This window comes from Euprymna scolopes, chromosome 15 (assembly GCF_053919585.1).
Source record: "Euprymna scolopes isolate OS-2025 chromosome 15, ASM5391958v1, whole genome shotgun sequence".
Lineage (NCBI taxonomy): Eukaryota > Metazoa > Mollusca > Cephalopoda > Sepiida > Sepiolidae > Euprymna > Euprymna scolopes.
Genome location: NC_136496.1, coordinates 71,974,704 through 72,000,641, shown reverse-complemented (window position 1 = coordinate 72,000,641; position 25,938 = coordinate 71,974,704). Strand labels below are relative to the sequence as shown.

General features: G+C 34.8%; 1 protein-coding gene across 7 annotated transcripts in view; it reads left to right on the top strand.

Moving 5' to 3' along the window:
* Nucleotides 1–1,411: 1,411 nt before the first annotated feature.
* LOC145293895 (coiled-coil domain-containing protein 73-like) overlaps nt 1,412–25,938 on the top strand; it is a 278,863-nt gene continuing 254,336 nt past the window's right edge. For 4 of the 7 annotated variants that reach the window (XM_080140667.1, XM_080140666.1, XM_080140668.1 and 1 more), the window contains exons 1-3: nt 1,412–1,476; nt 7,970–8,109; nt 10,547–10,618. In XM_080140667.1, the coding sequence (XP_079996793.1) occupies nt 7,996–8,109; nt 10,547–10,618 (186 nt within the window). In that variant the 5' untranslated portion in view covers nt 1,412–1,476; nt 7,970–7,995. Of the gene's footprint in view, nt 1,477–3,185; nt 3,344–7,969; nt 8,110–10,546; nt 10,619–25,938 lie in introns of those variants that run through there. The other 3 variants (XM_080140665.1, XM_080140669.1, XM_080140664.1) reach the window with 3 other exon arrangements.

Genomic DNA, 25,938 nt, shown 5'->3' with positions numbered 1-25,938 from the left:
CACAAATCTTCTTTTCTGTAGGATTAACTTTTTCTTGTATCATCCATTTGTTCACGCAATAAAATTGCTTTTTTTTTTTTTTTTGTCATGTTCCTTCTTGCAAACCAACTATTGCCATATTCTGTCCAGAGCTTATCCTTAATTTATTTCATATTCTCACGTGTAACAATTGAATTTTTTCCCGGGGTAAAAGTAATCCCAATACGGGTCTGTATTCCATATTGTTTTAAAAGATTGAATGCACGCGTGCGAAAACAAACATGGCGACCAGTGAAAACAATATGGAATACAGACTCCAATACCCCTAAAAATCAACTTTTAACAGTAAATCTTTAGTTGGTATGCTAGTGCACATTGACCATTTGTCCTTAGATTGTAAATGTTGGTTGACGAAACTTGAAGATAGCGTATTAAAAAAAAAGAAAAGAAACAATTCGTCTGGGCAAAACGTTTGTAAATGTTGGGTGACGAAACTTATAAATAATCAGAAAAGGGCAAATTTCAAGCGAAAAAAAAAAAAAAAATAAAATAAAATAATAATAATAATAATAATAATACTACTACTACTACAACAACAACAACAACAACAACAACAAGGGCCAAACTGCTTTTAAAAAAGGTTAAATTCGCGAAATTTGGTTTTGTCGAGTGGTTCTAAAATTGGGTGATCGATAATGTTGCATTAGAAACTGAGCACACCCTACAAATATCATGTTTAAATATTGATTGTTTTTTCTTTTTTTTTTTTTTTTTTTAAATCTGGTAGACTAGTATCCATTTGATAATAATCCGCTAAAAAATTTAAAAGAAAGGTGAAACTAAAAATATAGGGCGGTACTGCTCGAACACGTGGACCATAACCAAACCACCCCCCTCTCCGCGATTAGAATCGGTTTATCTTTCTTGGAAAAAACAGTAGTTCACTAAATTATGGATTTTAGATTTTAATTAGTTAAAATAAATAAATAATAAAAAATAGTAACTGTGTTTGTCTCAGTTTATTGGTCGTCGATTATAAAGATTTTACTGATTTAAAAAAAAATTTTTATTAGGTTTAATTCTGGACTTGCACTCTCAAAAATGCCTCAGTCTAGAAGGATGGTTTTCATTGATTGAGGACAGGTCAAAACAGATGAAGTGTAGTATTCAAACAGATGCTACACTTTAATTGCCAATTATTTTTGTTGAAACATTTAATTTCGCTGCATCTACAAAAGCAAAATAATCATTAAAAAAAACAACAACAAAAAACAAACAAAAAAAAAAACGCGGAGAAAGCAAACTTCTTACAATACAATTACCTCCCTTAAATATATCTTAAGTTACCGTTAGGTGGCGCACGTTTCTTTTCATTTAGTTTTGCAGACGACATTTTCCAAACTATACACACAAAATAAAGAAAATTTTCCAAACACAAAATAAAGAAAATAATTTCAATATTTTCTTCATTTTAGTAATTCAAGAAAGAACGAAAAGGTTTGCCTCAGATTACATACTAATTTCACATTCAACATATATACTTTTTTAATTTAGGAAATCATTGTAATTTTTAACATTAGTACTTTTATTTTTTTTTTATTGTTTGATTTTTTTTTTATTAAAAAAATCCTTTTAATCGGCAAACGATTTTTGGTACTTTTGCAGAATCTGAGAATACGGATCGTGCTAATTTTAGATAGCGTTTTCAATTCAAATTCAATTTTTACGATATCTTTTATTTATTAAAGTGTTAGGTGAAAGTACGGAATAATTATCAAAGACCCTATCCCCATATTAAGAATAGGTTTCTAAATAATAACGTTATTATTTCAGCACGATCCGTAAACTACAGAAGTATCGATTTTTTTGTTGTTGTGATTTTTATAATAATAAAATTGTGTGTATGTGTGTGTTTCTCGCTTCTTCATGACTTTCATATTTATTTAGTGCTTGTGTAAAGTAGCGATGTTTCGGGTGAAAACATTAGGTGCTATGTCGAAATTAGTATAAATTTTTAAAAAAATTACGAAAAATAATCCAGTAGAAAAATAATTACAAGTAAAAACAGAATTTATCGAATTATCGAGTTTTATTGTATGTTTTAATGTAGAAGAATAGTGCGACCAATTTATCTCCTTTGACTTAAATTAAGAGCCCACCATTTTTAAACACACAATGCCAGAACGTAATTGTATAGCACATCTACTGGATTATTTTTCGTAATTTTTGGAATTGATACTAATTTTGACATACCACATAAGTACATAATAATGTCTCCACTCCATCTCTAAAAAAAAGTTAACACTTTTGAAAACTTTCTTTCTAGGGCGCTTGCAAACTGTTTTTTCTGATGAATAATTGAATTATTCTCATTTTGGATTTTTAATCTGGATCCCTATATCAATATTGTCTATTATAACTCGAAGTACTATTTATGTGAGCATTGCATCTTATGACCAATTCGCCTTCTAGACTTACCTAATCAAGGCATATCCTTTCGCTTGCATTTTTCAATTTGCATTTTTCATTTCTTTTCTGCATTTCATAAACTCTTTCCACTAACTTTTATGCATATGTTTCATGTGATGCAGTTTCAATTCATGCTAGTATCAGCAAGATCATAGCTTCGCTATAACAATTGTTTTGCTAAAATCTTTCCTTTGATTAAAAGAACGCATTCTTTGAAACTCCACAGATTAATTTTTAATATTTCTTTTTGAGTATTCTGTATTTTAAATATATATATATATATATATATATATATATATATATATATATATATATATATATATATATATATATATATATATATATATATATATACTTGTTTATTGTTATATAAACATGCTCACATCCCGCTGCTACAAATAGTCGCTGCCTGATGATATCTGTTGTTTGATTGAAACAAGTGGCTATTTGTAGCAGCGGGATGTGAGCATGTTTATATAACAATAAACAAGTATTATCAGCTCTTTTTATTGAGCACTATCTAACAACCTCGTTGAATTCATTAGTCCATCACTTTTGAATATAAAAAAACCCGAGTATATATATATATATATATATATATATATATATATATATATATATATATATATATATGTATGCAAATTTGTGTGTGTGTGAGTTCATTCCTTATAGACTCAAAAACAGCTGAACAGATTTTCTATAAAATTTACAGAACTTTAGTGTATAAGTCCGGAAGTGATCTTAGTTAAGTTTTGTCTCAGAATATCCCCGATAATTACCGAAAATCAATAATGGAAACTGTTATTTTAATTTATCTATCATTGTAAAGCCATTTTTTCCATGTCGTCGCTTAGCAACAATGATAGAACAACGGGCCGTGAAAATTCTACTGTGGGTAAGTTGATAGCGTGTTTTTTTTTTTTTTTTTTTTTTTTTTTTTTTTGCATGATGTGGTCTGTAGGTTCAAACTTCACACGTAAATTTCTTAATTTTTTTTTTTCATTAACTGCAAAGAATTTTATAAGACTTGAAAATTTTCGTGTTTTTTAGCAGTGCAAAAGTAAATTATGTTTCTATTTTTGAACGTCTATTGGAGGAGGAACTGATCCTGAAGAAATTGCAAAACAGTCTACACACATATTTAGTGAAAATGTGATTTAGAGGTTTCTTATATGTCGGTTTAACAAAAAATAGGCCCCTAACAACCAAGCACAAGTAGTATGCCCGGCGACATAAGATACGGAATCTTTTGACACAGTTGAATAATTGTAGAACTATACAGCGACAACTACATAATTCCTTACAACGAATAGATAGTCCTTGCTAATCCTGTGGTTTCTTTCGCATACGGTTCAAGAAATCATGGCCCCCAAAACCTCGCGAAAGTAGTTGATTTTGAACAGGAAGAATAGCTTCTAAGGGGACAAATCAGAGAAATTGGATTGTTGCTGGCACATTGCATCCACTGTGTGGGATCTACGTTGATCAGTAAGGTGTCAATATAATGAAAATTTACTTAAATAATTAAAAATAAATAAAATTAATACAATTTATAAAATTTATTAATAAATTAATAAGGAAAAGAAATATTGGAATTACCAAAGATACAGATCCAAATAAGCATAAAAAAGGCATCAAACCAACCCTGAGCAAGGCCGGGTAATACTGCTATTATATATATATATATATATATATATATATATATATGTGTGTGTGTGTGTGTGTGTGTGTGTGTGTGTGTGTGTGTGTGTATAAAGTGTTGGGATGATTAATTGGAATCAGAATCAGGAATCGGAAAAATCAGAACTTTTTGGTGTATCAGAATGGGTATTGAAATTAGAAAAATGTATGCTCATTTTCCGATGCCAAAACGGATTCTTTTTAACTGTATTGATTTGTTTTTGTTTAAAATTTTCGTACAAATGAAGAAATCATAATTATTCATTGATGTAAAACTACCAACAAAACAAAAATTATGAATCAACCTCCAAAAGTGTATTTTTACTTTTATGAAAATATATTCGTATATTACATTACTTTAAGTAATCTAACCCCTGCCATTAAAAATGTAACTGTAAATGTTTAGAAATTTTAAAAGAATCGGAATCAGATTTGGTAATTGTATCAGAATTGGCAAAAACATTGGAATCGTCCCATCATTAATATATATATATATATATATATATATATATATATATATATATATATATATATATATATATATATATATATATATATATAATATAAAGCTGAACATCTCTGTGTGTGTGTCTGGTCACGAATAGGCTCCTATATGGTTGACTATTATAGAAAACTGATCACATATGATGATAGAAGACACAGGAATGGGTATGTTTGATCTGGCATAATGATGATTCATTAAAATTGTGGGGTCTGCATATGCGCCTGGTCCACAAAGTATGGAAATAAAAAATTAAAAAATTAAAAAAAAAAAACGTTTACAAGTGTTTTTGATATAGATGTACACAAGAATACTTTGATAAGTATGTTTAAACTTAAATAGGAATTGTATAATAAAATTGTGGGGTCTGCATTCGCACCTGGCCTCCATAGAATGGAAATAGGCACAAACTTTAATAAAGACTTTTCATGTCTATCTGCGTAAGTATACTTTGATAATTATGTTTCAGTTTGAAGAAATATGGTATAATAAAATTATGGGGTGTTCGTTCATGTCTGACCTCCATAGAATGGAAATATGTCACAAAGTTTAACAAGGATTTTTAATATAGATCCACAGAATATTGTGATAAGTGTTTCAGCGTGAATGGGTATGGTATAATAAATTATGGGGTTTATCTATTTTATTTTTACTTTCATCATATTTTGCTTTGGGTTTGATACCCCCAAATTCGAAGCTATCTCTTTACAACCCTTCCTTTTCATAACCTATCATACTTTCATAAATCAGAGTCCATTTTCTGTAGGCTGTTTTTGAACCCAGTCAGTGACGGGTATATTTGCTAGCATATATATATATATATATATATATATATATATATATATATATATATATATATATATATATATATATAGCTTTAAGTAAAAGAGAAAAGAGAAAGATCAATTCCACAAAAGGAGACTTATCCGGATAATGCCAAGCTCAACAATAATTATTGGAGCTTATACAATTAGATCTTTTGGATCTCTCGGAGTTTAATACTACTACATAAGCAGTTATGGCGATTCGATGGACCTGTACCTCGTGTTCATAAACGAAAAAATAAGTATTCAATTTTCTAGGCCTGGCCTGTCTATATAAACATAAATTTGATGGCCTTCTAATCGAACTTCAGGAAATTTGAAGTTTTTAAGTGGTGGCTTGAAATTTACCGTTCCCAGTGAAGCAATCCTTTAATTTAAACCCACGGGCCTTTGTTCACCGAGCATTTACGCTTTCCCGGCTTATTATACATTCATTTTTTTTTTTTTTAATACGGATATATGGATGTGTATGCGTATATATATATATATATATATATATATATATATATATATATATATATATATATATATATATATATATATATATATATATATACTCTGTTTTACTTTATTTATACGAGTCCACTCACCCCTCATCCCTAAACCCCATTTCCTGCTATTTTAACCCCCCTCACCTATCTGTATCCTTTTCTTTTACGCACCTCTAATAATTTAATATTAACAGTACTTACATTATTATTATTGGTAATGGTTGTGGCGATGTTTGGAGGTGGTGGTAGAAGCATTATCATTATTATTACTGCACTGTTTTTTACGCTATTACTATTGTTATTATTATTATTACTGCTTTTATCACCATTATTATAAATATAATCTTCATTAAAATTGATATCATTATTATCACTCCCGTAATTGCACCATAATTGCTACTATTATCTCCATCTTAACTGTCATTAACATTTTTTTTTCATATTTAATTTTACATCTAATTTATGTCCAACTTTATTATTACTACTATTATAATAATTGTCATTACTATTATCTTCCGTACTATTATGATTACCCTACTATTATTTGGTATATTTTTACCACTCTTGTAAGTAGCTATGGTTCCCTTATTCCCCCATTTTAACATCAATATGTATACTTAACCTTTTACATCAAGTTATACGCACTCATAGTCATTGCCACCCTAATCTCCAACCGCCTCCTTATGATCATACTCCATATATCATAACAGTAGAAACTTATAAATATATTGCAGCATAATACCTTCCAATTTTACAACTTTACATACCCCCCCCAAATTAATAAAAAATTACCCGCTCCATAGAAAATAGACACCCCATAAACCGTTAAAATAAATTACCACACAGCAACAATACACCCCCTATTCAACCATAATACATTTACCCCTTAATCTCAATACTATATTAAACACAATTTATATTCTTATATATCATACTATATATAATAAGCTTCTCCTTATTTATTTAGAATTCATTAAAGCTTCCCCCAACACTCTATAATTCCTCTTAATCTTTTTCATCTCTAACGAACCTTACGCTAGACGCCCCATCCCCACCATGCTACCTAGCACCTTCTCTACTCTTCTGATGAGAAGCGTTAGGCTTCGAAATGCCCTGGCATAAAGAGTCCCTTCTATCCCCCAAATTTTGCCTGTATTCCATTATTCAATAAATGATCCATTCTATATCTACCTATATATAGTTTTGTGTCTTCATTTCATTCTCTTGTTGTCCTATATATATATATATATATATATATATATATATATATATATATATATATATATATATATATATATACTAGCAAGGAGACCCAATGTCATCCAATACTTTTATTGTAATTGAAATTGACGAAATCCCCCATTTTTCAATCGATTAATTGGCTACTCTAGTCATAGTGCTCCAGAAGGAAGCTTCACATTCCTCCCCGCAGTGACTACTCCACAGTACATTGTAGTCTACATTGCACTGTAAAGAATCTGCTATTGATTTTATAATATTATTTTTATACAATGGCTTAAAGTTTAAAATGCAAGTCGTATCATGGTTCAATTGTGCTCTAAACAGAAACATTCGTTTCAAAGATGCCCCTAATCTTATCAAAGAACCTACTGTGGATTTTATATGTTGGGCCTATCTGCTTGTGCGGTAATAAAATGCACTTGTGATGTTAGGCTGTATAAAGGGATTTACTGTGGTCAAATTCAGACTGTTTTTTTTTATTGGATTTTTGATTATCGATTTTCGATACTTGTTGGAAACATTCTGATACAAAGCCTACCTATATATATAAATGAATAAACATCGCAGTTTTAAGACTTTACTTTTTAATACTTTTTTTAAAAAATTTTGTTTGATTGTTTTCCTTCTAGACTTCCTAAAAGTCTAAACCTCTAACTCTGATTTCTGTATACATCTATTTTTTTCTTCTTCTTAAGACCCTGTAAATATTTCAGTGTATTTTGGTCAGTTGGACTCGCATCTAATTAAGATAGTTTTGTAATACATTTGATTTTGGTTTTTAGAACTGAAAATTTGAATAACAACGGAAATGGATTTAAAAGGTGTTGTTGACCAAGAAGCATTTTCAAGAATTAATATGAGTGAATATTTACAGATTCAACGGACATTACTGGAAATTGTTGAAGAATTAAAGGTGCGAAGAGTGAGTAAAATTTGTCTTTTTTAGGTGTGTCCATGCATTTCTATTAAAAAAGGCTCCGTCCATTGGCCTATCACACTTTAGTTTGGATGAGCTTTTTCATCTCTAAACATTTATTTGATTTATCTGGCCCCATCCGCTCCCTTACTAAAAATCAGAGTGGATTGAAAGGTAGGAAGACACAGTAACAGTTTTAATCCCTAGTTTTTTGTTTGATCATAATAATGATAAATAACAAAGGAGTCAGTGGATAAAAAGTTTAACGAATAAGGATGTGTATCTGGAGGCAAAGAGGGAAAGAAGATGAACAAATCGAGGTCGAGAAAGCCAGATTTTCAGATATAATACGAAAAGATGACCCAAAAAAACTTCATAGTGTCCAAGAAAGCTAGATAGATAGCACAAACAAATATGGATAGCTGGAGAGAGGAACGAATACTGTGATGTTTCAGCTCACATCTTCACATATTTGCCCGCATGTTTTTTTTTTTTTTTTACAAAGGCATCACCACATTATCAAGGCCAAGAGGCCACTCAAGGATAAGGGTTAAAGAGTGTACAGTAGAAATTGGACAATATAGTAATCATTAGTAATGAAAATTTGGTAAATTTGATAACTTATATGGAACGGCTCATCAAGAACTTATTTACGTTAGACTTGAGCACAACCATATTGTAGTCAGCCGGAAAGCAGGAAAACGGAAGACAATTCCACAGGCGTGCAGTTCTAAGAAAGAAGCTTTGTTCATGGAATCTACGTTTAGGTTTAGGCACAGATAAAGAGTGGGGGGAATTATTGATAGTGTTTACAGCTAGACGAGTGTTTCTTGTGAAAGTTTGGCGAGGGGGGACCATAGATTGAAGCTCAGTCGAACACTTTCCATGAAAATAACGATACATCAGAGACAGACTCGCAACATCTCTTCTGTGAGATAGAGGTTGCAAGGAAGAGAAAAGGACATCTCCTATGAGGCTACGAAGTCTATTTTGAGCTCTATCAAGGCAGGACAAGTCCTTTCTAGTAGCTCCTGCCCAGATGTGGCAACAATATTCCATCCTTGGACGTACCTGGCTCTTATATAGATAGAGAATAGCATCAGCAGTGAGATATCTACCGGATCGATAAAAAGATCCCACCATTTTTCCAGCGGCCTTGGCAACAGATTTGATGTACGTGTTCCATTTAAGATCAGGAGTAATGGTCAAGCCAAGAAGCTTGTCAAAACTTGAGGCCTCCTGAAGACGAGAGCCATTCATTTCAATTGATGCCAGATGTGGATCAGAATGTTGATGATGTAAAGAGAGAAGTTTGGTTTTAGATGCATTAAAAGTAACCAGCCACTCCTTACCCCATTGTACTACGTGCTCAAGATCAGAGGAGAGAGAATTGGAGAGAACTTGGTCGTTTACTGTCTTAGATGTGCTACCATAAATGGTAGTGTCGTCAGCAGAAATGTCTACAAATGATGTAAGGATGTGATTTGGAAGATCATTAATGTAGATCAGGAAAATGTTGATTGATTATGCATTCAATCCTTTCTCTGTTTCGATGCTTTCTGGTATGTACACTAAAAAATGTTTTCATACTTCCAGTTTAACATGCAGAATTAACAGCTTCATCATTATCGCATTTTGTTTGTTTATAAAAATGATCTTAAAGATAGGCTGATGACTTCAAGGCCAGATTAAATCTGGAAAATATAGGGAGGTGTGTGTAAAATAGAAGAATTTGTTGGTATAGTCTTGTTGAAAGCATGGATAAGTGTTCTTTGGTTAGTAGACGTAGAACAATTGAAATAGCAGGTCAGTTGCCAGAGGAAATCTAGGAAAACATAGGTGGAAGTGATAAGGACGAATTTGAGAGAAAGAGAAATAAATATAGATTTGACTAGTGATAAGTTAGTTTTGAAATTAGTTTCTGAAAGTCATTCAACACATGACAGCATGTAAAATAAACGTTAAACTAATGATGATGATAACGACGTTAATGATTATGATGATGATGATGATGATGATGATGATGATGACGACGACGATAATGGTGATGATAATAACGGCATTAATGATTATAATGATGATGATGATGATGATGATGATGATGATGATGATGACGTTAATGATTATAATGACAATGATGATAATGATGGTGATGATAATGATGTTAATGATTATAATGACAATAATGGTGATGATAATAACAGTGTTAATGACTATAATGACAATAATGATTATGATAATGATGATGATGATGATGATGATGATGATGATGATGACGATGACGTTAATGATTATAATGACAATGACAATGACGACGACGACGACGACGATGATGATGATGATAATGATGATGATGATGATGATTATGCGAATCGATAGTAAACAATGGTAATACTATCACATATTTTTCTTACTTTTTTGTTTATGTTATTATCTACTGCAGCATAACGACCGTGAAAATGAAGAAAGAATACAATCATTGATGAGAGAAAATTATGAAATTGTCAAGAAATATGTAAGTATACTGGAATAAAAACATGGGAGAGTGATTTAGTTTATCCAGTTTTATTTGACTTAGAATAATATAATACAAGCACAGACACTTATTTATAGTCTATCTAAAGATCAGAAAGTTTGGCGCTTCTATATCATAATAACGAAAAAATATTGAATTTTAAGTCAAACAAATGGTTCCTATGTAATTCTCAGGTCTCAAATAGTAACATATCCAAAAATTACAAAAAATAAAAAAAGATGAGGTAGAAAAATAATTATTAATGAAAAAGAAATTTGTGAATTTACTAAAAAAGAGATAAGTTGACAGAAGAGATAATTACGCTCTGTTGCTTACATCACGTGATAAACATAATTCAAAATGTTGTACAAATTTTATCCCCCCCCCCATCTAAACTTTATTGAAAACTGTTTTTCATTCATAATTATTTTCTATCGCATTGTTTTCCGGAATTTTTGGATATGTTACTATTTGCGACATCACAATTACGTAGGTACCATTTGTTTTACTTGAAATTCAATATTTTTTTGTTATTGTAATATAGAAACACCGAAAGTTCTTAGTCAAGGAAGATAATCTTCGACAAGGAGATTTATAAACATACATTTTGCTGAAAGAAGCACTTTTTTTTATCTCTTTTTAAATCGAGACCTTCATACGATGTCCACGTGTTATATGATACATAGTTGTATATAATCAAAACAAAAAACCATTATCTTTATAGCTCATCTTAATATTCAGAATGATGTAATTTTTTCAGTTCTTTTCTAAGATTGAAAATAAATTCTAAAAGTTTATAATCAGATTTCTTTCCTAATAAACATTGGTTGTACTCAGCACAGTTGCCAGTGCTTCTTTTTCTATATTAGAATATTTTGTTTTAGCCAGCATTAATCTCCTTGAAAGATATATAACTGGATGTTCATCCTAGGATTAAATTGTGGATATTGATTAGCATCCATAGTTAATATCATATTCTTTTCAGAGTAAAAAATCAGTGCTTGTGTAGTTTGGTGATCTTTTAAACCAACGCATTTCAGGTGAAAACATTATTACATACTTACGTGCCATATCAGAATTAGTATAAATTCCAAAAATGGTCCAGGGATGCAGGCTACTGATGTATGTGAAAAAGGCTCTTCCCTATAAAAATGATCAGCCAGTCAGACGACTACAGCATTACATTGGAGAGAATGTCCATATCTGCAGTTAATTTGTATCTCAAATTAGTACATTCTCTCGAAGGACTCCCATTTCCTACAGTGCATAAGCTTTTCAATGGCTAATTTCCAACCCTCACAGTTGGCGAGAGAAGGCATGTGCAACTTGAAGCTCCATCTTTGGATCAACACAACCGCTACCATTATCAGAACCGCTCCCTTTTTGGATGGAGACAGGTAACTATATCTTCGAGATGACTGGGATAAAGTCCAGGAATGTGGAAGCTGACAAGAACTGGTGGAGGGCTGTGACACCTACGACCTCATTACCTACATAGACGGATCAGTAACAAACCACCACCACCACAGGCAATCTAAGTGATCCCCGGGTCCACATCTTTTTTGCTATACCAACAAGATGTTGTTCCTCCTTCCTAGTGGAGATCAAGGCACCCAATAAAACCCTTGAGATCATCCTTGCTGAAGCTGAAGAGCATCTTTAAAAAAACAGAATGATCAGATACAGCCTATCAGTTCTACAATCCTTCCAGACCTTACATCTGTCGAATTCATTCTGTAACAATAATTAGAAGCAAATTCTCCGACTCTTCTCCAACCTTCAAGCACAAGGGTACCAAGTAACTTTCACTTGGTGTCTTAGCCATTGTGGCATAATGTCCAAGCCAAAAAAGGATCAGCTACAAATCAGGTTGAACTCGATTATCCAAAACAACCGTAAGACAAGCAACTAGAAGTAATGCTGCATTTTATGATAGAATCAAACACATCTACAGTGACCGAGAGAAAAGCTTAATCATTTAGCGGAGACAGATCTAAGCAGAAAGAAGTAGGTGACACTGAGCAGTCATCGCTGGGAATTGAAGTACTTGCTCACCAAAATCAACCAGGTGGTCGATATCATTTTTTTAATGGAGAGTAGATAATACAGTGGATGTGTTATCGGCAGCTCCAGTAACTCTCGCTTCTCCTTTTTTGTCCCTCAGTCCTCATGCAAATGAGTGATTTTTCTGATAAAGGGTGAAGAAAAAGCTACTTTAAAAGTCAGTAGTACTTGGTAAACAGTAGTCTGAGATGTCGGAAATTTTTCTGTCTGTATGTCTATCCTTGTGGCCATGTCACTAGTAAGAGTGCTGGAGGTAAACGTTTCGTCTGGGCTGACGTTATCCGCCTGATAGTCAGGGACCCGACCCTTGGATTAACCACTAAGGAGGCTGTCCTACCAGCAGGCGCAAAGTACTGGGACTGCTGTATTGCCATTTGGTGAATGGACTCTGGACTATGCAGTAGTCTGTGGGGCCTCTCGATGCCATACTAGTGGGTAATTGTTACGGCTTTATCTTTTCATGTGCTTCAAAAAAATAAAAAATAAATTTTCCTGTCTTTTTCTCTCTTACTTTCCCTCTCTGTACTGCTCTAACCAAGTATTCCGACCTGTTCCACATATCCCAAAACCTCAACATGAAACATCTCCAGAAAAAAAACTCGAATAAACCTAGAACCCCATCTTCCAACGTAGACCCCTACTACCATGTCTCCTTCTCCAACATCAGGGGTCTACGTTCCAACCTTCCAGAGGTTGAAACCCAATTACAGGAGATGACACCGGACATATTCTTTCTAAGCGAAACTGGAATAGGGCCGACCACTTCCCTAGATGAGTTCATAATTAACGGATACTATAATTTAACATCTAAATCTGACCCCAAGATCGCCATGGGCATGGAATATGTGCCTACATTAAAGATGGCTTCCCATGTGGTAGGGATATCTCTAGAGAAGATCCTAATTTACCTTATATGTTTTCCGGGTTGCACTTGCTAACACCACTGCATTTATATTTGCCCTCTATCGGCCCCACAACAGCAGAGTTACTATCTTTAAGAGCATATCTGAGAAAATAGACCACATCCTGTCTGCACACCCCTCGGCTAACATCCACATCTGTGGTGACTTCAACGTCCATAATGTGGAATGGCTGACCCACTCAAATAAGACGGACGATGAGGAGAGGTTCTGTTATGATTTTGCCATTGTTTATGACCTCACTCAGATTGTTCGTGAGCCCACCCGTGTGCCCGATACTACAGGTCAATATGCAAGCCTCCTAGACCTTTTTCTCTCAACTTCCCCTGAACTATGTTCATGTTGCGTTCTTTCTCCTCTAGGATCCTGCGACCACTCTGCCGTATCAGTTAAGATAAAAATGAAATATAATAAGTCCCCAGACGTACCCCTCCACCGTACTGTATACCGATACTCCATGGCTGACTGGGATAGCTTCCATACATTTATATCTGATCTACCTCTGCATTTCATGTTTAAAAAGGATGTGTCCTCTATAGTATCAGATCTGACCGAATGATTAATTGTAGGCATAGACCGATTCATACCATCTAAAAAATTCCAACAAAAACCTACCAGTCAGCCATGATTCTCCACAGAATGTGCTGCTGCCATTGCACACAGAAATCACTTTTTCCATAGCTACCAACGTAATAGATGCACTGAGACTAAAGCTGCTTTAAGGAACGCCAGCAACCACTGTAAAAGAGTAATAAAAAATGCAAGAGAGCTATATGCCCAGTCTGTTAAATCCAAGGTAGCTGATCAGCGGCTTGGTTCCCACCAGTTTTGGCAAATAACAAATAGGATCCTGAACAGAAGTGTGCATTCTATCCCAACCATTATCAACAAACCAAAGGTCATCTCGTCAGCTTCAGACAAGGCCAAACTATTTGCCAAGAACTTTGCAGCTAATTCTACCCTATACAACGAAGGCCATCAACTCCCCATATTTCCTCCTATAACACAGAACACGCTAGGTAACATACAAATATCTGTGCATGAGGTCGTCAAGCTAATCAAGAACCTAGATTCCAGTAAAGCTACTGGCCCTGACGGCATCTCAATTATAGTGTTAAAAAAGCTTCAACCAGAACTTGCTCCCATACTTACAAAACTGTTTAAACGTTGCCTTAAGGAGAAGTGCTTTCCAACACCTTGGAAAACCTCATCAGTATGCCCTGTATTTAAGAACTCAGGTGATAAGTCATCTCCCTCTCTGTACAGACCAATAAGTCTCCTGTGTGTCATGAGTAAGTTGCTGGAATCCATATTAAATAGAGAAATAGTCAACCACCTCAGCAGAAATAACCTTCTTAGTGACACGCAATATGGTTTCCGTTCTGCAAAATCTACCGCAGATGTGCTAACGGTTATATCTCATAGGATTAGTGAATCTCTTAACAAAGGCTTCCTTTCTAGGGCAATTGCTCTTGACATATCAAAGGCCTTTGACAAGGTATGGCATAAAGGCCTACTTCACAAAATCTCCAGCTACGGTATAACTGGAAATGTTTTCTCAGTCATTAAATCATTTCTCTCTGATAGGCTCGTGTTGATGGACAAAAATCAGAGGCCTGCAGTATTAATGTTGGAGTCCCTCAAGGGTCTATCCTGGGCCCAACTCTCTTCCTGATCTGCATCAATGATCTCCCTAAACACATGCTTAAATCATTCATTGACATCTATGCTGATGACACGACCATCTACGGCAACACATCAAAGGCTGTAAATGACAAAGCTCTCTCTGATTCTCTCTCCTCTGATCTCGAATGAGTGGTTCAGTGGGGGAAGACGTGGCTGGTTACCTTTAATACATCTAAAACCAAGCTCCTATCTTTACATCATCAACGCTCTGATCCCCATCTCGCATCAATTGAAATGGATGGCTCTCGTCTAGGAGAAGCCCCATGTTTTGACAAGCTTCTGGGCTTGACCTTCACTCCTGATCTGAAGTGGAACACGTACATCAAGTCTGTTGCCAAGTTCGCTGGAAAGATGGTGGGATCCTTCTACCGCTCCAGAAGATATCTCACTACTGATGCAATTCTCTATCTATATAAAAGCCAAGTACGTCTAAGGATGGAATACTGCTGCCATATCTGAGCAGGAGCTGCTAAAACAGCCTATCCTGCCTTGACAGAGTACAAAATAGACTTCGTGGTTTAGTGGGGGATGCCCTTTTCTCTTCTCTGCAACCTCTCTCCAACAGAAGAGACGTTGCGAGCCTATCTTTGTTTTATCATTATTTCCATGGCAGGTGCTCGTCTGAGCTCCAATCTCTGGTCCCCCCTCGCCAATCTTTTACGAAAAACACCCGTGTAGCTGAATCCACTGTCAAAAACTTTCCCCACTCTTTATCTATGCCTAAATCAAAACGTAGATTCCATGAACAAAGCTTCTTTCTTAGAACTGCACTCCTGTGGAACTCTGTTCCGTCTGCCTGCTTCCCTCCGGACGACAACTTAAATGTCTTCAAGTCCAACGTAAACAAATTCCTGATGAACCGCCCCCTTAAGTAGACACTTTAAATATCCTCACTAACGTACTGTACTTACAATATCCCTTATCCCTGAGTGGCTTCCGAGCCTTGATAAGTGGTGACCACCTTGTAAAAAAAAAAAAAAAAAAAATTATTTGTAGAAAGTGGGGTGTGAGAAAGGTGATAGTAGAGCATGTATCTATGATTGTCTCTGCATCCACCACCATCTATTGACTTTTTACACAGTCGACAATCATATTAGCAATAGTTTAAAATATGGATTTTGTTTGAAAAGTATCTTTAAAGAACCTCAGTGTTTTTATATCAAATTGTCATGATAGACTTTTTGCAATTTTGGTTTAGAAACTAATTCCTGCGATTTCTTTATAACTAGCGAGGGGTACCTGGCGTTGCCCGGGTGTTTGTAGGTGTGTGTGGTGTTAAATAAAAAAGAAACCGGGGGGGGGGGGTAGGATCGAAGCCGAAGCCCTGAGGCAAAGTTTGAAAATAAAATCGGCCAGCCAGAAGTGAAAGATGTTTGAAAGTCGTCAAGCGTTACGACGACGATGATGACGATGTAAGCATTGTTATAAGCGAAGTAAGAAAAGAAAACAACATTTTAATTAAGCGGGGGGGGGGGTAATCAAAACATCGAAAAAAAAACACAAAAAAAAGCTAATGTAAGGCAAACGAGCGATGAAAACAGAAAAACGAACACGTGAAATATGGCTTGAATAAGCCTGTTTCGATATTAAAATTTAAAAAATTGGTGGGTACCCGGGTGTTTTGGGGTGTCGCTAAGAATAAGCGAAGTAAAAAAAAACCCAGGAAAACGAACGTTACGTGAAAAATGGCTTAAATAATACAGGGTTCAATATTTAAATTTAAAAAATCGAAAAAAAAAACCCATCTCACACCACGATTCGAACCCAAAAGGTTTAGATAATGAACCAAGGCTTAACTACTTGAGCTAAAGCGACGTATATGAAATTTGTTCGGTTTTTCAATTATTTAAAGTAAATCAGGTCACGACATCATGACGTCATCTGACACATGCGTTGTTGACCCCCCCCCCTGTCAAAAATTGTCGACAAAAGTTAACGTTTTTCTCGTTTTCTGTCTAGACATCTCTATATCTATCTCTCTCTCTCTGTTTGCGTCTCTCTCTCTCTCTCTCTCTCTCTCTCTCACACACACACACACACTTCGTCTTCCTTACTCTAAAGATTGTTACTAAAAAAGAAAATGGCGTCTGGGTTTGTTTTTTTGTAAAAACTTCGATCGTTAATATTTTTTGTAAGCATATATTTTTTTTTTACTTCACATTTTTGGCTTGTTATTTTCGTTTAACTATCGTATCTAACTATTTTTAACGTGCTAATAACTTTGGTAACGTTGTCATAGCGTAGAAGTTCATAGTTTAGCTTGTGTGAGGGTTAAATTTTTTTTTACCGATAACAACAATGTTTTTTAAATTCAGACTGCCATTACAGCTTGCTGACGTCAAGATCACATGACATGACTCAGCGGGTTTTAAATACAAGTTGACCGAATATAAACGGCCCCGTGTATACTTTATGTTGAAGAGTTGGCGCCCGTAATTTTTGGGGCAGTTATAAATCGATTTAAAAATATGTAATGTTTAACATTAAAATGTCACTTTTTGGGGGCTACCCCCTGCAGAAAATCGATCAGTTGACGCACTTCTGATTGTCTTTTTGGGCCAAATTTTCGATATTTATCGTCGGGAGGGTGGGGCTTTCATATGAGACCAAGTTTGTGAATTTTTGTTGCGTCGGTCAAAAGTTTTTAGCAGACATACAAACATACATACATACATGCTTACATATATACATACATTTTCGCTTTTATATATATAGAAGAAGAAGATAAGTGTTTTCAATATCTATTTACATTTTGAAGTTTTAATTTCCTTGAAAGTATTTTTAATGTTTTTTTTTTACTGAAAAAACATTTTTTTTATTTTTAGAGAGACGTCTATTATTCTGATAGACTTAAAATTAAGTTTCCATTTACAGATGGTTTTAAAGTGATTTTTCTTTTTATTGTAACGATGTTGCATGTCCGGGTAACACCGGTTCACCTTGCTTACAGGCTAAAAGTTGGGTGGGGTGTTTTACATTGGGTTTAAGGAATTCATTCTTTTCTCCAAAGTCTGGAATATGTCTTTATTGCCGATATGATAAACAGAAAAGAGAAGTGAAGTTGACATGGCGAGGAGAGGTCTGCTCGATTATCTACAAAATATTGTCATAGGCCCATCTGTTATATTTAAGTGTCAGGCCTCTTGTGTAAGTGATAGGAATTAAACTCTGAAAGATAATACAGTTTCTTTAAGAGAAAAATAATTTGAGTTGAACAGAAGAAAGAAAAATGGAAAAAGAGTATTAAAGAGAGATATGGTTACAAAAGAGAAAGAGATTCACAAGAAAAGAGAAAAGAAAAAGAATATAAAATAATGGGATAGAGAAAAGAAAGAGTAATCTCTAGAGAAGAAAACAGAATGATCTCAAAAGGTACGTGGCTGAAAATTACGTTTGATAAAAACCATTGTGTTTTTAGAAATAAGGGATTTGACTGACTGGTGTTGAGGAGAATGCAACATCCCTGGGCTCTGATCCAAAGGCCAGAAACCCCCAGAAAAGCGAAGTTGAAAAGCTCGTGTTCCTAGCTGGGAGATTGTCTAAACGAACCTAGTTGTAACAACCTGCATCAGAAACCTGTTAAGAACCCCAAAAAACTCAACTTTATACAAGTGCACCCTGTATATCTTAAGAATATTTTATGAATAATAATGTTATTTGTTTATAAAAAAATTACCCCAAGTTTTTCTTTACTTATCGAATGCCAACCTTAGTGAGGATGTAGTTCATTTCAGATATACCCTGACGCCAGACGATGGAAGACACAGACCAGATTCAGCACAAAGTCAAAGCAACAGCCAAAGTAAACAGTGTTTCCACACAGACTTAGGGTCATGCATGTTTTGCATGCGCTGAGCACCAGAGCAGTAGTTTCCAGTGACCAGTGAGAGTCTGGTCACCCTTGAAAGGTCCATCACTAGACAGAGTTAAGAATGTAGCCCTGCCAGGTTGCATCTATGGTCCTGCAAGCCAAGCCCCAACGAATGCAGCCCAGAGGACATAGAGTTATATTATATTTATGTTGTATTTGTCCTCATGCTGGACACTTCTCTCTATTTAATTCATACTTTCTGATAGAATTTCTTCTCATTTTTGTTGCAGTTACAATTTAGAGCTTTTGTTGTATGGAATCAATACACACGTCTTACGGCATTTGATTTATGTATAACCGTTCTAGAATTTTAATCATGTGAAGAATTGTACACCCCTTCTACTAATCAGAGTGAAATTAATTCAATGCATATTTTAGCATGTATTTTGTGTTATTGTTCTGCAGAGTTTAGAAAATTATAGCTCACAACACCGAAATTCTTTGCAAGTGAGATATTTTTCCTTGATTACCATTTTTCCATATTCATGTGAATATTTTACTGATAAAGGTTTACTCATCAAGCATAAGCAAAATACTGACTCTTTTCCCTTAGAATTTGACCCTTTATGTTTAGTAACTCTCACCACTTCACGTAACTTATCTCATTCTTCTATATTAAATACATCACACCTCTTGTGTCTTCTTCCTGGTTTCCCCACACCGGTAGCAGAGAGAGCACACCTTTTGTTTCTTTGAGGTGAGGTTGATTGTAGTATTACTACTACAGTTATTAACAAATATAGGGAAAAGCCTTAGGTAAACATATGTTGACCAATATTACCAATCACATATTCATCTGGGATGAGGTAATTTGTTACAGTGAAAACTAAGATTTAGCTAGCACATTCAATAATATCTACCAGTTTATAAACATTATTTTTTATGTTCAGAACTAACAATATTCTATAAATAGGCATTTAAAAATCTTTTTGGAGTTTAGTCTGATTTTGTGTTTGGAATAGAAAATTGACGATCTTAGCTCTACTGGTCAAATCTAAGATGGCAGCTTGAAATCTTTCAATGAAGTGCCAGCTATTTTTTTAGGGGAATCTGATGATCATCTTTTAAGTGAATTTTTCATGTTTTAGACTTGCAGTTCTTTCATCTTTCTTAAGCACATATTGTGTCTATTTTTTATTAATATTTCATCGTCTCTGTCGAGCATCCAAATAAACTAAAGACACTATATTTCGCTATTGATTGCAAAACATGCGTAAAATGGTAAAGAAAATATAGACATTCGTTGAAATAAAATTTTTTAAACAATATGAACAAAAATTAATATTTGAGGCTGATTTCTTCCTTTGGTCATTGGGATGCAGCCAACTAGTATATTATTATTATTATCATTATTATCATTATTATTATTATTATTATTATTATTATTATTATTATTACCACCATTGTAATTACTGCTATTATTATAATTATTATTACCATTGTTATTATTATCTCACAAGGGTATATTATTTAATTGGAATTCATTGAGATGAGTATTATTCATTAATTTTATTTATTGCGGACAATTATCCTTATTTTTTTTTTATTAGTTGTTTGATGACGTTTCGGCCAACTATTCCTCTGGCCATCGTCAGGTGGTAACCGTGACGGATAGGAACTCTGAATCTCCTGACTGCATTCACTGCCTTCCGTAGTTGTTGTCGTCTCACCACGTTTTGGCCAAGTAAACCTCTGGCCGGCTTTGGGTAGGATTGAAACCACTATCTTCAGACAATTCTCATCTGGAACCGTAGAGATTCAACGTCTCTATCAACTGCACCTTCAGGGCCCATGGCTCAGTTGATAGAGATGTTGAATCTCTACGGTTGCAGGTGATGATTGTCTGAAGATAGCGGTTTCAATCCTACCCAAAACGTGGTGAGACAACAACAACTACAGAAGGCAGTAATTGCAGTAAATGCAGTCAGGAGATTCAGATTTCCTATCCGTCGCAGTTACCACCTGACGAAAACCAGAGGAATAGTTGGCTGAAACATTGTGAAACAACTAATAAAAAAAAGATGAGAATAATTGTCCGCAATAAATAAAATTAATCTCACTAGGAGTTCTCACACAGGCCATCACCAGCAATCACTCACTGACAATAACCCATGGTATTTCCTGGAGTCTGAGTGACAACAAGTCTCCCCAAATTTGTAGTGCTGTCCTCCTCTCTCAATAACTATTGCATGTATCTTTATGTAATCTCAACAGCTGCTTACCTTCGATTTCTTGCTGGCATCAGCCATTGGTATTCCTTTGAGTTTGAGTAGCAAAAAGCCTTCTCAAGGCCAGAGTTTTCTCTGTACTTTTTCAGTGGAGGTCTGGTTAGTGCTCTCCTTCCTTGGTCCCTCCAGACCCTTCAAAACTCTTTCATGTGGTACCATCTGATGTAGACGTCTCCATGTTTTAGGGATTGGTTGGAGGGGGTGTGATAATATTTTGCACTTTCGGTTTTCTTGGTTCTCTGTAGTTGTGTTTTTTCTGTTTTTGTTTTATTCCTATTGTAGCATTCAAGTTACTGGCTAGTGTTCACAGTTTATGTGAATTGCTGTCTACATTCTAAAATTTTCTTTAGGATTTCAGCTGTTTTCATATTCATTGTATTTTCTTAGCCTTCCCTCTGATCCCAATTTCTCCCATTCTTTTTCAAAGTTTTTCAGAATTGTTCCTAGTGCTCTTATTATTATTAGTGTTATCTTGGCTTTCTTCATGTTTTATATCGCTTTCAATTCTCAGGCGAGTTCTGTATATTGGCTTCACTTCTCTGTCTCCATGATATTCACCTTGTGGTCTGCTAGGTCAGTGAAATCTACAATAGAGAAGGATTTTTTTTACAATTATAACATCCGTTCTCCTTGCTTGGATGAGTTTATCTGTTTGTACCTCCATGTCTCATAGGATTTTATGATTTTAATTTCCAATTACTGCTACCGGTTTATGTTTGTACCATTTGTCTGGGTATTCAAGATGCAGTTGTTTGCATAGTTCCCAGTGCACTGCCTTTACCATCTGGTCATGTTTATTCTTATATTCTTTTTGAATAATTTTCTGCATTCGCTTATGTAACTTACCGCTTTGTTTCTTTGTTTACAGAGTCTACATTTGCTATTTTCTTGTGTTCTGACGATCTTAGCTGTGAAACAGTAGATTCTAACCATGTTATTTTGAGCAGCTGTTAGTAGTGATTCAACTTTTCTGTTTATGTGTCCTTTTTGTAGCCATATCCAGGTTTTTGTGAATCTCATCTTTTGTTGCTTGTATGAATAGTACATGTAGCTGTTTCTCTTCCTATCTTTCTTTCCTTGTCTTATCTTTTGCCTCTCTGTTCTCTGTCCTGTTCATTTTTACAGTGTCTCTTGCTGTGGTGATTAGCCTTTCTGTGTTCTGTGTTATGTATTTTTCTAATTCTTTTTTTCTTATCATTCACACAGTCTTCTATATTAGCAAGTCCTTTTCCTCCATCTTTCCTTTCACATTGATTCAGTCAGCACCATCGTTAACTATTGGTAGAACTAATATATTTTTATGTATATGTATATTTCTTTTGTTTCCTGTAAAAATTTTAAATGTTTGTAAAATAAATCAAAGATATTGATATTTTCACTAAACTTCTATTTGTGACCTAGTAAAAAGTACTGAAGAAGAGAGACATTGGAATTCGTATATAAAAAATAAGAAAATAAAAATAATTTGCAATCGTCTCTGAAACAATCATATACCTGACCATTGTTGATCTTGAATCTTTAGAACTATAATGAGTAATAAATAATGTTTCTTAATGGCTGATGTGGCACATCTAGTGTAGTAGTTGCAGTGGTTGTGCTTGTTATCTTTCCATTTGAGCTAACACCACTGGCTACCATGTTGTGCAGAAAAGACAGCAAAATGCGCCAGTCTCCCTCTGCCAGTATATCGCCTATCCATTAGCAATGTATTGGTTCCCCATACTGAGAACGTGAACTGAGCACTTCATGGAATCAGGCTGAAGTACGAGGAACACCGAGGTGATTGGTTCCCAGACGTGCAGTATGCAGGCCCACAGGTGCATGGATATGTCCTGGTGTCCATGAACCAACCCCCAGCTGTTAAAAAAATAGCTCTACTGTTTTGTGGATGTTTTGGGAAAGACATAAGCTGAAAGAGTAAACCTTGACAAAAATCTTGAGAATGACATTAAACTGTTGAGTAAGGGTTTCAGCTTTGGTTATCAGCTTAACAGTAATATCTCACAGTATTAGTGAATCTCTTTATGCGGGCTTCATTTTGAGGGCAATTGCTCTTGACATATCAAAGCCATTCGATAAGGTGTGGCACAAAAGCCTACTACACAAGATTTCCAGCTACAAAATAGTTGGAAATGTTTTCTCAATTATTAAATCATTCCACTCTGATAGGGTTATAAAATAATGGTTAATCAGCAGAAATCAAAATACCGGCGTCCCTCAGGGTTCCATCCTGGGCCCAACTTTTTTCTTGATCTTCATCAGTAATCTCCCAAATCATATCCTTAGATCATTCGTGGACATTTATACAAACGCCACTACCGTCTGTGGCAACATTTTAATGACCGAAAATGGCTAAGATCTCTGCTGACTCTCTCTCCTCTGATATTGAGCATGTGGTGCAATGGGGAAAAGATGGCTGGTTAATTTTGATGCATCTAAAACCAAGCTTCTCTATTTCCATCATCAATACTCTGATTCACATCTGGTCCCTATTGAAATAAACGGCTCTTATCTCGAGAATGCTCCATGTTTAGACAAACGTCTTGGTCTGATTTTCACTCCCGATCTGAAATGGAGTACATGCATCAAATCTGTTGCCAAGGTTGCTGGAAAAATAGTTGGATCATTCTACTGATCCAGTAGATGCAATTCTCTTCCTGTATAAGAGCCAAGTATGTCCTTAGATGGAGTACTGTTTCTGCATCTGGGCAGGAGCTGCTTGGAGCAACCTATCCTGCTTTAACAGAGTTCAAAACAGACTTTGTAATCTAGTAGGTAATGCCCTTTTCTCTTCTCTTCAACCTCTTTCCCACAGAAGAGATGTTGTGAGTCTGTTTCTGTTCTATCACTATTTTCATGGCAAGTGTTCGACTGAGCTACAATCTATAGTTACCCCCCCCTCACCAATCTTTCATAAAAAAACATTCGTCTAGCCAAAATCATTATCAATGATTTCCTCCACTCTCTCTCTCAGTGCCTAAACCTAAATTTGGATTCCATGAAAAAAACTTCTTTCCTAGAACTTCTCATCTATGGAACTCTGTTCCGCTGGTCTGCTTTCTGGCTGACTACAATATCATTGTCTTCAAGTTCAATGTAAACAAGTTCTTATTGAACTGTCCTTGTAAATAATCTAATTATACCAAATTTCGACCACAAACGATTATTACGCTATTGTTCCAATGACTACAATACACACATTAACCCTTATCCTCCTTGCCATGATATGTCGTAACCTCTTTGTAAAAATAAAAAAAGAGAAGGAAATCTGTGAAATAAAAACCTACTCAGTAAGTAGAAACAGGGTCGAACTTTTAACTTTCGTTGGTAATAGGCTTAGAGATGGTGTTTCAATAAAAATACTGAGTTTCTATTTCCTAAACTGGTTAGCGTTAGTAAGGCATACGGTTGTAAAAACTTGCCCCAAAATTTAGTCATGATGGTTGAATTACATACTAATCACAACTGCATAAACAGGGTGGAAGTTATTAATGATGAAGGGTCCATACATAGTAGAGCTTATGTCAATCCTGAGCATCACCAAGCCGTTAACTAGCAACCAGGAACCACGGAGTCAGAATTCAGATTGGGTAGTGTGAATGTTGGTATGATGCAAACTCAAGCTGGGGAAGCTGTTGAGATGATAACTTGCTTGAAGGTTGATGTTTGTTGTATGCAGTTAAACGGAGAGGTCCATCAGCTAGAGTGATTACAGGCAAAGATAGCAAATACAAAATGTTTTAGGTTCGAAAAACCACAGGTTTAGTTTATGTTACCAGGAAATGCTTAGATAGGATTATTAATGTGAAATCATTGCAGAAACTTTAGAAGAACTAGGCACTAGGGTATGCTGCATGGAAGAATGCAATGGAGAGTAAGAGACTCAAATTGAACCTTGCAAAGACTAAGGTGATGATCAGTTGTGGCGATATTGCACATCCCGAGTGAAGCCAAATTGCTTTTGATTCAGTTTTTTTCACAGACATCTCCAAACTTACTGGTAAATTTCTCATGAATCATTATGAAAAAATGTGGCAGAATTTTAATTTCCAGAAAAATAATCTGAAAACATATTTGCTAACAAAGAGGTTTGATATAAGTCAAGTAAGGTGTTACTGACAAATAAATGATGAAAAGATATTCTCGCAGTGAAAAATGATCATTCTGGGAAAGTATTTTGGTTAAGAAAAGACCAAAAAGAGAAAAGAGTGGGAGATGTGCGTTGAGTATGAAGAGAAGGGAAAATTGGGTTATACTCTCTTTGTCTTGAAGAGAAGAAAAAAGAGAGGAGAAAAATACAGATATGGAAGTAGATAGATTAAAACGCAACATGGAAGAAAGTAAAACTAGACTCAATAAAACGTTTTTAAGACAACAGACAAACCTTTGAGAGATACTGAGGAATCCATGAGTGTAGTAGGCAGGTTTACTAGGCTCACAAACCAATCAAAACCGAAAACAGAGACCCCAGCCATCCAGGACATATTTCTTTAATTAGAAAGAAATGTAAGCTGTCCATTCTACTTTCTTGTGTACGAACTTTATCTATAT